The sequence below is a fragment of the Saccoglossus kowalevskii genome, chromosome 8 (assembly GCF_978046115.1).
Source record: "Saccoglossus kowalevskii chromosome 8, keSacKowa6.1, whole genome shotgun sequence".
Lineage (NCBI taxonomy): Eukaryota > Metazoa > Hemichordata > Enteropneusta > Harrimaniidae > Saccoglossus > Saccoglossus kowalevskii.
Genome location: NC_140648.1, coordinates 13282489 through 13296276, shown reverse-complemented (window position 1 = coordinate 13296276; position 13788 = coordinate 13282489). Strand labels below are relative to the sequence as shown.

The window sequence follows — 13788 nt, the reverse complement described above, 5'->3', positions numbered from 1 at the left end:
TTAGCGTGAAATTTCTCAATACATCAAATCATGTGTTCTATCGACGCCCCTGTTTAGGGGTCAAACATTCGAACCATTCGAAGTTTTTAAAAGACCAGCCCCGTACCCATACTCACATGCAAGCATTATAATTCCCAAATCTAACACACTTTAATTTAAATTGGTTGAATACTTATATATTGCCGATAATGGTGTGGTCGGTCTAACTTTTTGCGAATATATGTATATTGACATTGTTTATTGTTCAATCTGATCGGAATAATATCTTAGGACATTTCAAAATAAAATAATAGCAATAAACAGTAAAAAAATATTATTTTGATCAAATTGTATGTTGGGTCATTTATACTTGTCATTTGATCTGGTTGATATGCTACCACTAGTACCATTAATTTCGTGGATCAGCAGCCGCCGCAAGTAACGACGATGTTATGGTAAGATCAAATTAAAATAACAGGCTAGAATACTATATAAATAATACTACTAAGTATTCTCAAAGACGGACTGCAACAGAAAGACTTTTTCCTTAGCGCGGGAGTAAGTTAGTTAGCGTTGGGGAAAACAGAGGTTTTAATCCGAAAATTCATTGTCTATTCTTGTTTGTGATTGGTTCTCAGGCTGGCAACGTTTGGGGGATCGCGATGTAGCTCCGTCTTTGAGAATACAATATACATTCTAAAATATAACATAACATATGAAACGGATACAAAATGTGCTTTGTGTCACACTCTCTCAATAATATGCATAGTTTACGGTAGTTCTCTTTTTGGAGGATGTGGTGGCCCTGACAAGGGCCGTTTGGTTTGGTTTGTTTGCGTTTTGTTTTTGGTAAGTCTAACCACCGAAACCGTACAGAGTACGGCCCTGGCGTTTCAAAGCATAGACGACATCCATGGCGGTGACGGTCTTTCTCTTGGCATGCTCGGTGTAGGTGACGGCATCACGGATGACATTCTCTAAGAAAACCTTCAACACACCACGGGTTTCTTCGTAGATGAGACCAGAAATACGCTTCACACCACCACGACGGGCAAGACGACGGATAGCTGGCTTGGTGATACCTTGGATATTATCACGAAGAACTTTACGATGACGCTTGGCGCCTCCTTTCCCCAAACCCTTTCCTCCTTTGCCACGACCAGACATGTTTGCTGAGTTTAGAAGTAAAATCAACTAACAAATACATCGAATCTCTTTACTTTATACCATGGTTACGAACGTGAGAGAGAACATGTCAGCAGGCCTTGAAAGTTCAAAGCTGTAGAGGTCAAATATTGATAACTCTCTGACGGAATAGAATCAGTATTCGTGATATTGGCGTAATTAACACACATTCATCGCGATTTCATAGAATCCATTTCATAGAAGACACAGACAATGACATTCCGTTGGTAGCGTCTCCATTATACAATAGAACAAAACATCAATTGTAAACTTGTTAATGATCCCGCGCTTTTCAGCGTTTATTGACTTTAACCGTCCATTGTTGTTTTCCCGAGCAACAAAATTATCGAATGCAAAATGACGCAAAATTTATAAAAACATTGAAGGCAGCGAATACTGGTACCTGGTGTAGAATTAGATACTGGATATGATTTAAAATATGATTACAGAATATATGTAAATATAAAATATACTACAAACTCGGGGTGTATTTGGGGAGAGGAAATCGACACAGAGAGATATTAAAATAATTTGCACAGTTGTTCTACTTCAGTGTACCCACAGTGCACCTCCAAATTCTCATACACTCACTCACTCAAAATGTTATTGCACGTAAGGGCAAGATGATATGTTCAAGCATTAAAAAACAGTCGCATCAACAGGCCCGTAGTTTGGGGGGTTCGGGGGGTTCGGTCGAACCCCCTAAATTTTGGAAGTGAATAGATTTATGATCGTAGATTAGAACATAATAAAACAAACAGTATTAATTAAAATAATTATCACCGTTTAAATCACTTGACTCAGTGAGGTAACTATCAGACTCGGTCGAAATTGTATAGTAATGAGCATTTAGGTGGCAACGAGCTTTAAATGTCAATCGTGAAGTTACTTCGTCTTAGCTCAACAGCGGCCAATCAAAACAGGTTGCTATAAATGGGCAAGCTTTTATTCGGTGATTCCGCGATGGTGTAATGAAGATCGCGTTCAAGCAGCTGATGTTAAATATTAAAGCAACATTGAAACAATAATGGGGGGACAAGGGGGTAGCTGGTACAGTTTTACGGGAAATAAAAAGGGCTTTTTTACAATTTACAAGGAAAAAAAGCCGTTTTTACAGTTTACAATGAAAATTGAATTTTGCAGTGAATTGTGTCATTTAGTCGTTTTACAGTTTCGAAAATGTAATTTCCCTGGATCTTCACGACTTTTTTTTATTTGGATGTAAATTCTTGTACGTACCGAGAAAAATTACACATTTTTACAGTGTACGAAAAAAATATTTGATTTATTACGTTGTACGTCTATCCTGTGATTACAGAATTACGGAATTTATTTTTTCAATTATGGATGTACGAACAAAAAAATATTGCAATTACGTTGAACGAAAATATCCCTTGCCCCCCGCCCAATAATGTAATTGTAGTCTCTCTCTGAAGGATGTGGTGGTCCTGAATAGGTCCGTTTGTCTTGTGCTAGTGTTCGTTCAGTTAGTAAAGTGTGGGATTCGAACGGGATTGAGACGGCAACACGACACTGTACTTTCATATTGGTTCATTAGTTTTGTATTCTTCAAGTTAATGATGGCATATATACTGTTTTGTTCTAAGTGTATCAGCCAAATGTAGTCAACTTATTGTATTAGTACGTGTAGCCTGTGTTATTGGACATAGTGTACAGCTAAGGGTTGAAAACATTTATCATCACGAGTTGTATAGGTCGAAGATCTACTTGCAGCCAAAAATGTATCCCACAGTGTTGCTTCAGCACTGAAACTATGCGATAAATCATATTTTTCAAACATATTTATTTACACGTTTTTTTTTTGATGTCCTAGAAAATTTTCTATATTTTTAGTGGGTTCATAAAAAGGAGAGGTAGTCATTGAAGTTTATTGAGACCGCTGCTAAACTGCTACTATATGCATATTATTTTACCGCCCTCTAAAAACAGATTTACAGTGAACCAACAAATTCACGTACTGCAAGAAACTTGGTAGTATGCCATTGGTTAGTGCATTTAATTTGTTTGATGCAATCATTGTGCCAGCTATTTTTATGGTAGCGATATGGGGGTACCAAAATTCGGAAATCGAGAGGGTACAGATTTTGCAGATTTCTGCTTAGCATTAATAGATGCACAAACAATGTAGCGATGTTGGACGAATGTGGAAGGCTGCCATTATGCTGTGGTTATTTCAAGCGTTGTATCTTATATTGGTTAAAATTTAATAATAAATAGCTGGAACCCCAAAACATGTTATATCATGCTAAGACGATTAGACAAGACCGACAGACTTACTTGGGAAACCCACGTAAAAATCTCCTGTTCAAATATGGTTTCGGCATTGCCTTGTTTGAAAAACAAGTTGCAGATACTGCTAATTTCTTAGGGATATTTACTCAAAGAATAAAAAAATTGTTGTCAGCAAGAATGGCATGCCTCAATTTCACAATCATCCAGGCTGTGTACTTTCGGAAAAATCAATGTAGTATTATAACCTGGGAGATTTATTGGCAAGCAATTATAGACTAAAATATATACTGACGAGTTTTCGCTGTTTTGGCCATAAACATAATGTTGAATTAGGCAGACACACAAAAATACAGTTAGATCAATACATTTTTAGTTTTTGCAGTGATACATTTGAATTTAGCATGGTAGACAATTGAAATTCACTTTGTTTTTATATGTTCATTTTATAATGATCTATAGGGCTGATCTTTTGTCAATAATTTTATGCAATTATGCAAATACTGACAGTCTGGGCCTACTTCGTCGCTACACAAACTGCCACACCATATATCAACTAGCTCTGTATCTTTTAAAAGTTTTCAAGCGACGAGATAAATATGAATCCAGCTTAACTTAGTACCATATGTTTACATGGATGTTGTATTGTTTTTAAAACGTGATATGCACTTTTCCACCCATTACATTTGTACGATGTGGTGAGGCCCTGTACAGAAATAAAATTACATAATTGACTAATACTAAAATGAATAATTGTAGACAGATTTCGACATGAAATTGTGTCACTTTTATGTGCGCTAACATATGTGAAGAGCGAAAAAGCTCGTTAGTAGCATTCTACCTTAAAATGCTTGGACAATAATGCTAAGATACGTACAGTCTTGTCTTTTTTGTGTACAACATTTTGCCGTAATGGATCAAGGGTGTGGGTGTGTTTGTCTGTAGGTGGGGAATGGCCTATGACCCCTTCTCTAAAATGGTAAAATAGTTCAACAATGTTATGTAGAATAACTTACCAACGTAACACAAAGTAAACCAATTGAATTTAAAACCGAGAATATAAAAATGTATGTAACAGAGCTCAAACACACTTTTTGAATATTATAAAATTCACAAAAATCACATAAAATATATCATTTATTGTTGTTTTCGAACCCCCTATTCAAAAGTGCTGGCTACGGGCCTGATCAAACAGAGAGTTACTCAAAAAACAGCAGACTGTAAAATGCTTTGTCTCTCTGCCTGTCCTTGGGCATGGGGTTGAGACATAAACATAAAATTATCATTTTAATAACTGCAAACACTTTAAAGTGTGGCTTCAAATACGCCAAAAACATTTTATTGAAAATCTCTTTGATATCACAAACTCCATAAGTTTCAATGACAGGCCAGATACAGTACAGTGCTAAACTGTAAACTCGTAGCAATTCTGCTGGATGCCTCCACGGTTACTAACCGTAACCGTGATGCCTCTCAGCGAAATGACATTGTAACGCTCAGTGCCTTTATAAACACACATAATAGCCAAAATGTTTTGTTTTTTCTCGTAAACTATTCAATTCATGTTTTGTATTAATTTCGAAAGCACTGTCACCTTCAATCATTCTTGTTGCAGCCTGCCCGGAATGTTAATTTGATGAAATCATTTACTGTTCATTTACGTAATACTCACTGGATTACATTTTTACTAAACCTCCTAATGTGGGTTTCATTTTCATTGATGCGTCATGAATTAAAAGACGCTGAGCTGTATCATTAATTCTGCTGATTTACACATCTATCGAGATCAATAAATCCCAAGTGCATGAGAATAAACGAGTTAACTGGTTGAAACGGCTAGTTATAGTGAGTGTATGCACTTGGATTTCGTTCGTTATTCAGCAACTTCACCAAACGGGCCGAGACACGTTATTGTTTCTGAGATGAGGTGTGAACTACGCCCTCAAACCACTAAACAGCCCTAGTAATTGCTATTTGTTTTCTATTCAAGTCGTAGTCATTCAAGAAACAAATGAATTCCGAAGATATTCAGTTAGTGGCATCCACCACAGAAGTGTCAGTTTGTTTAGAACTACACGCTACCACGTTCACAACTTTTTAATAAAACAACGTCAAACAGTTGGTATTGTAATAAACGACTTGAAAGAACATTTCTTCACACGTTTAATGTTTCCCACGACTTTGATGCGCATATCATTGTCTGTTTCAGGCCCGTAGCCAGCACTTTTGAATGGGGGGTTCGAAAACAACAATAATATATTTGATGTGAAACGTCATTCTTTTAATTTTTAAAAGGAAACAGAGCGAATTCTTTAGTATCTTAGAGGTCTGTTGAACAAATTTGTTATTCTTGGCTTACTTTGTGTTGTTAAGTTATTTCACATAACATTTTTGAACTACTAGTATTTCACCGTTCTTAGAGAAGGGGTTCCTGAACCACTACCCCCTTCCACCCCACCCACAGACAAACACACGCACACCATAGATCCATTGCGGTAAATTGTTATACACAAAAACGATAAGATTGTACGTATCTTAGCATTATTGTTTATGCATTTTAAGGTTTTTCGATTTTCGCATGTGTTAGCGCACATAGCCGTGATACTGTTTCGTGACTGTCAGTATTATTTGCATAATTGCATAGTGTTATTGGCAAAAGATCAGCCCTTAGATCATTATATACTGGACATATAAAAACAATGCGAGTTTCGTTTTCTACCACTCTGAATTCAAACGTATTATTACAAAAACTACAACTTCTTTGATATATCGGTATTTTCATGTGTCTGCCTAAATCAATATTAAGTTTATGGCCAAAACAGCGAAAACTCGCCAGTATATATTTCAGCCTATAATTGCTTGCCAATCAATTTAAGTATCCCCCAGGTTCTAATACTACTTTGATTTTTCCGTAAGTACACAGCCTGGATGATTGTGAAATTGAGGCATGCCATTCCTACTGATAACAATATTTATTGAGTAAATATCTCTAAGAAATTTGCAGTATCCCAAACTTGTTATTTAAATCAGACAACGTCGAAACCAGATTTGAACAGGAGATTTTTGTATGTGGGTTGTCCAAGTAAGTCTTCCGGTCTACTCTAATTGTTTAAACATTATATGACATGTTTTCTGGTACCGGCTATTTTTTACTTAAAATAATTTCAACCAATATGATATACAACGTTTGAAATAAACAAAGAATAATGGCAGCCTTCAACATTCACCCAACATTCGTAGAACTATCAGTTCGTACCCTCAGGCTCTCGATGATTTCCGAATATTCGTACCCCTATATCTTGCTACCATGATAAATAGCTGTCACAATGATTGCATCAAACAAATTAAATGCTCTATCCAATGACATACCACCAAGTTTTTTTACAGTATATAAATGTTTTGGTTCACTGTAAATCTGTTGTTTTTTGTTATCATCTTTTTCATCATATGTTACCGAAAAAAATTATAAGATATTGGGATATATGCTTGCCATAAAAAAAATAGTAATATGTTGTAAAACAGACAAAACATTCTAGTTTCACTGTATTTTATTGAGCGATTACGGTGGTCCCTTATTTGTATTTCATTTTCTTGTAACATAATTTTGTTTACATGATATGTCATTTATGTAAAAATAAAACTGACAATAGTTTGTGTAGCACACTACTCTGATAACAGACTTTGGCATATCACACAATATATTACATAAGTTATCCTCATTGGATGTAACTTTGCGAACGTATCCACAACACGATAAATATCGATTTGTTGATGAATGTGGAGCAAAGCTAGAGCTTGCCCCATGTATGTATTCAATCTTCTCAATGTGGAGAAATTGGGCTCACACTCGCAGCTTGTCACGGAAATGGTCACAAATATTATTCATAAAATATGTTTGAAAAGTATAATTCATAGCATACTTTCAGTGCTGAAGCAGCACAGTGGAGTAAATTGTTGGCTCTTAGATCTATACAACCCGTGATCGAACTATTTTGCTGATTATAAATCTTCGGTATTTTTTTCAATGATCTTTTCAACCCGTAGCTGTACACTATTTTCCAATAACACAGGCTACACGCACTAATACAATAAGTTGACTACATTTGGCTGATTTATAACAGCTTGCCCATTTTTTTGGATTGACTACTGTTTAGCCTCCCAACTCAGCAACAGCCAATCAAAGCCGGTATAACTTCACGATTGAAGCTCGTTGCCATCAAAATGCTTATTACTATGCAATTTCGACCGAGTGTGATGTTGGTCAAGTGATTTAAACGATGATAATTATTTTAATTATTACTGTTTGTTTTAATATGTACTAATTTGCTACCATAATTATATTCACTTCCAAAATTTAGGGGGTTCGACTGAACCCCCCGAACTCCCCCAAACTACGGGCCTGTGTTTTCCGCTGAGACGGATACATAGTACGTGTTAATAAAAAGAGAACGTTGTCAAAGCATTGTATCTTTTTTCTCGCTAGTTTATTTGATTTGAAATATTTATGTCGAACGATCTAGAATAACGCCATGAAATACTCGTATACTAGGGTCAGGGTATTAATATTTAAGACACAGAATTCATTTAACTTCTATTTTTAAATGTATAGGATCAAAATGTAATTCAGTTTGAGTCAGAAGCCGGATATTCGGGCTAATAATCTAGGTATACCATGGTTTAATACGGCGAGTAAATTTACCATATTACAGTGTATATTGAAAGAAGACAATGTTGTTGTCATGGCAATAACGTGGAATACTAGTAATATCTACATTCGCAAGTTCCGTATCTTTATTAGTATGCAGGATTCATACCACGTGATACAAAACGGACCAGGAGAAAATTTCCCTATTATATTGAAAGTACGTGTATATATAGATATAATGTTATACTGAGGTTTAGTGTATGTATTTCGAAAACAACACGACATATATTATAGATCAACATCCGTAAACAAGTACTAGTATTTACTAATGAAAGCAGAAGTGGATTATATAGTCAAGCTGCGTACACAATTGTTGCGATCCAGCGACCTGCTCCAGATGTCATAGCGCCCTCAAGAGTGCGTAAGCTTTTTGCGGCCACTCGGGATGTTTTCATAAGATCTTGTATTTTTTATTCTCAGTGTTTTTTGTACGATAATGGCAATTACTAGATTGTAATAACAAATCCAGAATTGGTGTGTGTACTATTTTGTTTGGTGTGTGTACTATTTTGTTTGGTGTGTGTACTATTTTGTCTTGATTTTGTAACGTCCAGGCATGTCCGAGAATTTACGTCGGACGGAAAGATAATTCGAAACATGAGTCTCTTTCTTTTCTAAATTTTCAGCGCCTAGGTCTATAACACGCTTTTTGCAAATGACACATTTTAATTCTATATACGGACGGGCACCCGTCGCCACACAGCTTCAAGAACCGCGAGCCACAGTGAACGCTAAAATATTAAATCACGAACAATTTAAGACTTGCACTCGATTTTCAAAATTAAATCTGTTATTATAAAAGACAAGCTCGTTATGCTGTGGTCATAACAAAGCTTTTCTGTTGTCTACGCAACTTGTGTAACATAAATGTCCGCTGTCTTGACGGCCTCGAGACTTGACTATTTTAGTAAGTACTTTAATTTTAGTATTTACACCTCGAGTAAAAACAAACAATCGGTCAGCGCCTATCGTGAGTTTTACATGAATTGTGAAATTGTCAAAACAAACTGGACATGTCATTGTTGTGCTACGAATAGTTCCAGTAACCGTCATTCAATATGAAATTCAGTTGATGGCTTACAACAGTAATTTCAATTCGTTTTACACTGAACCACGCCACACTGTGTCATGGGTTTCTAACAGTGCAGTTAATAGAGTGCAACCGTGATAAAAGAACAATGGAACGCTAATAAGACCCTCCCCAAATACGTTCCCGGGGACAATTTATATTACAAACCAGGTGTCAATTAAATAAGGACAATGTCGATGTCATGGTAGTGAACTCATCTAGAAAAGCGTAATGAACTAACATTGAACTTCAGTCAAATACATTACGGTTTCACGGAATATACAATTATTGCTTTAGCTGCAAACTTAGCAGCATTTTTTCTGTGAAAAACACGAGTCTAATAACATGTACGTATAGGGAAATCCAGGACACATGCGCATTACATTTTTTTCTGTATTGCATCGAACGACTCCTGCTATCTTTGTCGGGTATGTCTGCTGCCAAAACAACATTTTTAATACGATAAACCATTCTTTATCTCAAGACCAACGATACCGTGCCACAGATCTTGTTTCCAAGCAGTAATGTTATGAGCTGTGAACCACGCCTTCTAACCGTTAACAAAAGTATTGTTTTCATTTGAATTATCGCCATTCAAGAAGATTCGGTTGGCAACGTACACAATAGTCTTTGATGCTGTTTCCAAAAAACAATGCGGACATGCCCCTAGTAGTAGTGATTTGGTTTGGGGACATTGTACTTATTTTTTCCTAAACTCAACCGTTTCTCAAGATGTTGCATAACGTTTTTTGCACTAACTATGTCATCATGCGGACACACTACCTTGATAAAAAAAAACAGTTATGGGGGGAGCATTCTGATCACGTATACATTTCGAAATTTGTACATTCATGCCGGGTTATAAAAATCTGCAGCCAGTACACATGATTATAGGATTGAGTTTTTTGGAGTCTTAAAATAAGCTTCAACCATGGAAGGTACCTTATTACAATACATTAATATAGTGAATAAAAGGCAGATTCGAATGAAAAATGGTTACATTGTTGTCATGGCAATGTAGAACGATTTTCACAATTGTAATGTTTGTCGTGCTGTGCAGGATCATGAGTTAAATACTAGTATTGAGAAATTTATAGTCATTTACATTGTGTGCAATTTGTTCGTTTTTTTTCTTTTATTGTCATCATGCATTTTCTCTTGACTGTTGATTTTGAAGATTTTTTGGAGATTGCCCATAACCTTTTTTTGTTATAGAGGCAACATTATGCAGGTGTTGGCTCTCCCACACATTGTTTTCATTTACATATTTTGATATACACCAGTTACCCAGTTATGTATATTCCTTTCATCAAGCTCCATCCCAAGTCGGTATGCTTCATGGACTAGAGTATTTTCATTTTTCAGCCAAAAATGTATTATGTGGCTTATGCTATAAAGAAGTAGGGGATACCTACCAAGTTCTAATAGACATGTTAAATTACTAGCTTTACAGTTAACTTGCAACACATATTTACAGAATTTGGTGTGTAGCTTCATCGTGTATGGTGAGTCCCCTTTCTATTTAAATGGGGTTCGTTTACTCATGATGAGATTTTCAGATTAATGTTCATTTTTATTTGATATAAAAAAGTTGCATCTACAAGGCAACGCGATATGTGCGATAGCGCCCTCTACCTCATTTTACTTTACCACTGTATACTACGGGTAGTAGTTTTTACAGCTACATTGAGAGCGAAATACATTACAAGTATTTAAGACGTGTATGAGGTTTGAGTGACGCACCTATTAATTCCTGGTGTTGTTTACAATTATAGAGCGTAATGGTGGAGTAGGTATATATGTTGTTGTTACGGTAGTTCTCTTTTTGGAGGATGTGGTGGCCCTGAAAAGGGCCGTTTGATTTGTGTACGCTAGGCATACGATTTACTTGGAGCTGGTGTACTTGGTGACGGCTTTGGTGCCTTCACTGACGGCGTGCTTGGCGAGCTCACCAGGCAACAAAAGACGGACGGCGGTCTGGATCTCTCTGCTGGTGATGGTTCTACGCTTGTTGTAGTGAGCCAAACGGGAAGCTTCTGATGCGATACGCTCGAAGATATCGTTGACGAAGCTGTTCATGATGGACATGGCTTTGGAAGAGACACCGGTGTCTGGGTGAACTTGCTTCAACACCTTGTAGATGTAGATACCGTAGGATTCTTTCCTTCCCCTCCTTCTCTTCTTCTTGTCACCACCACGAGCGGCGGCCTTAGCCTTACCGCCTTTCTTTGCTGCTTTACCGCTTGCTTTGGGAGGCATGTTGAACGTCAGAAATAATGTTCAGAATAACTGTAACCGTCAAAGGTCCCATTATATATAGTGAATGAAATGCAAATGAAGGATTCGGCAAGCAAGGCGGGAAACATAACGAACGCAAGAGAAAACACGATTTAAGTACGTTGTACACTTATATTACATTGTGCATCGACTATTGACCCTTGACAATATACAACCAAGGTCGTGCTTTGCCGTATTTTGATTGGTGGAGGTACTATACAGCCAGAATCCGAGCGGGAAGTATAAATACTGACAGTAAACTGCCAAATGCCTATAGTTTTCTCGACGAGCTAAACTGATAATTCAATATGTCTGGTCGTGGTAAAGGAGGCAAAGCAAAAGGCAAGTCCAAGACTCGTTCCAACCGTGCTGGTCTGCAGTTCCCAGTTGGTCGTGTACACCGTTTCCTGAGAAAGGGCAACTACGCCGAGCGTGTCGGCGCCGGTGCTCCAGTCTACTTGGCTGCCGTACTCGAGTACTTAGCCGCTGAAATCCTCGAGTTGGCCGGTAATGCCGCCCGTGACAACAAGAAGTCTAGGATCATCCCACGTCACTTGCAATTGGCTGTCCGTAACGACGAGGAATTGAACAAACTGATGTCCGGTGTAACCATCGCACAAGGTGGTGTACTGCCTAACATCCAGGCTGTACTTCTGCCCAAGAAAACCCACGCCAAATCCAAGTAAATCGTATGCCTAGCGTACACAAACCAAACGGCCCTTTTCAGGGCCACCACATCCTCCAAAAAGAGAACTACCGTATTTTCTACGTATGTGCGTACATTGCCTATGTCATGTCACTGTCCCTTTATCCTAGAGATAGAAAGAATGTGATTGGTATTTATAGGTATTCTATGTATATTATATGCAGTGGAATGCTATTTTATTGTGCAAAAAATGTATATTTATTACTTCTGTCCAAGTAATGTCATACTAAGTAAACCATGCATATGGCACACAAATCAAATGACTCTCCGAGCATCTCCACAAATCATTGTTCAACAGTTTATTTTTTTGCGAATAAGTAAAATTCGGTAAAATGAATCCACGTAAACATGTATAAATAAAATCCACTGTGAACTTGTAGTGCTTTTTTACTAGGTGTCTTACTTGCATTGTTTTTTGTTCAACAAATTTTCAATCCACCCAGTCGTCCCCATAACTCTCTTCCTGGAAACAAAGTCCCTCTATCCATTGAAGGTAATTTACCTTCCATGCTCTATAGGGACTGTGGTGGAAACAATAATTTTTTATAATTCTTTTTAATGTGGCATTATAAACTCAGCAATATAAACTCTACGAATTACTTCTCCAAATTAAAGTTTCAATATACTTATAATGTACTCGTAAGTTGGTGGAATACTTTACATGTTGCCGATAATAGTACTAGTATGGTCAGTCTACCTTTTGCGAATATATTGATATTGACATTTGTTTACTGTTCAATTTGATTAAAATAAGATCGTTTTTCAAATACCTGTATATATTTACAAAAATAAAATAATTAACACTAAACAGAATCTTATTTTGATCAAATAGTTGTTATACTACCAGTATGAAATACATTTTAGTGATATCACTTGGTAATGTCAATTTGGCAATACACTATATTGATGAACTGTACTTTTATATACAATGTAACACGTGACACTCTCGATAGTATACATAGTGTACGATAGTTCTCTTTTTGGAGAATGTGGTGGCCCTGAAAAGGGCCGTTTGGTTTGGTTTGTTTGCGTTTTGTATTTGGTAAGTCTAGCCACCAAAACCGTACAGAGTACGGCCCTGGCGTTTCAGGGCATAGACGACATCCATGGCGGTGACGGTCTTTCTCTTGGCGTGCTCGGTGTAGGTGACGGCATCACGGATGACATTCTCCAAGAAAACCTTCAACACACCACGGGTTTCTTCGTAGATGAGACCAGAGATACGCTTCACACCACCACGACGGGCAAGACGACGGATAGCTGGCTTGGTGATACCTTGGATATTATCACGAAGAACTTTACGATGACGCTTGGCGCCTCCTTTCCCCAAACCCTTTCCTCCTTTGCCACGACCAGACATGTTTGCTGAGTTTAGAAGTAAAATCAACTAACGAATACATCGAATCTCTTTTTACTTTATATCCTGGTTACGAACGTGAGAGAGGACATGACAGCTGGCCTTGAAAGCTGTAGAGGTCATTTTAAACCTAAAAGTCAAGTAATGATAACTCTCTGGTGCGATATATATTCGTGATATTGGCGTAATTGATACAATTTCATCACGATTTCATAGAACCCATTTATATTGCAGTTACTTGCATGGCCAATTCAGGTCAA

At 37.2% G+C, this 13788-nt stretch overlaps 4 protein-coding genes across 4 annotated transcripts; 1 reads left to right on the top strand and 3 right to left on the bottom strand.

The window, feature by feature from the left end:
• Nucleotides 1-834: 834 nt before the first annotated feature.
• LOC102804044 (histone H4) lies at nucleotides 835-1146 on the bottom strand. Its single transcript, XM_006814739.1, has one exon. The coding sequence runs from the start codon at nucleotides 1144-1146 to the stop codon at nucleotides 835-837; it is 312 nt and encodes a 103-aa protein (XP_006814802.1).
• A 9578-nt stretch (nucleotides 1147-10724) lies between these two features.
• On the bottom strand, nucleotides 10725-11470 carry LOC146739322 (histone H2B, gonadal-like). Its single transcript, XM_085502901.1, has one exon. It carries the CDS (start codon nucleotides 11445-11447, stop codon nucleotides 11073-11075), a length of 375 nt encoding a protein of 124 aa, XP_085359027.1. The 5' UTR covers nucleotides 11448-11470; the 3' UTR covers nucleotides 10725-11072.
• Nucleotides 11471-11773: 303 nt separating this feature from the next.
• Nucleotides 11774-12151, top strand: LOC146739321 (histone H2A-like). The gene has a single exon (XM_085502900.1). It carries the CDS (start codon nucleotides 11774-11776, stop codon nucleotides 12149-12151), a length of 378 nt encoding a protein of 125 aa, XP_085359026.1.
• A 1068-nt stretch (nucleotides 12152-13219) lies between these two features.
• LOC100369311 (histone H4) lies at nucleotides 13220-13531 on the bottom strand. Its single transcript, XM_002733366.2, has one exon. It carries the CDS (start codon nucleotides 13529-13531, stop codon nucleotides 13220-13222), a length of 312 nt encoding a protein of 103 aa, XP_002733412.1.
• Between the last annotated feature and the right edge of the window lie 257 nt (nucleotides 13532-13788).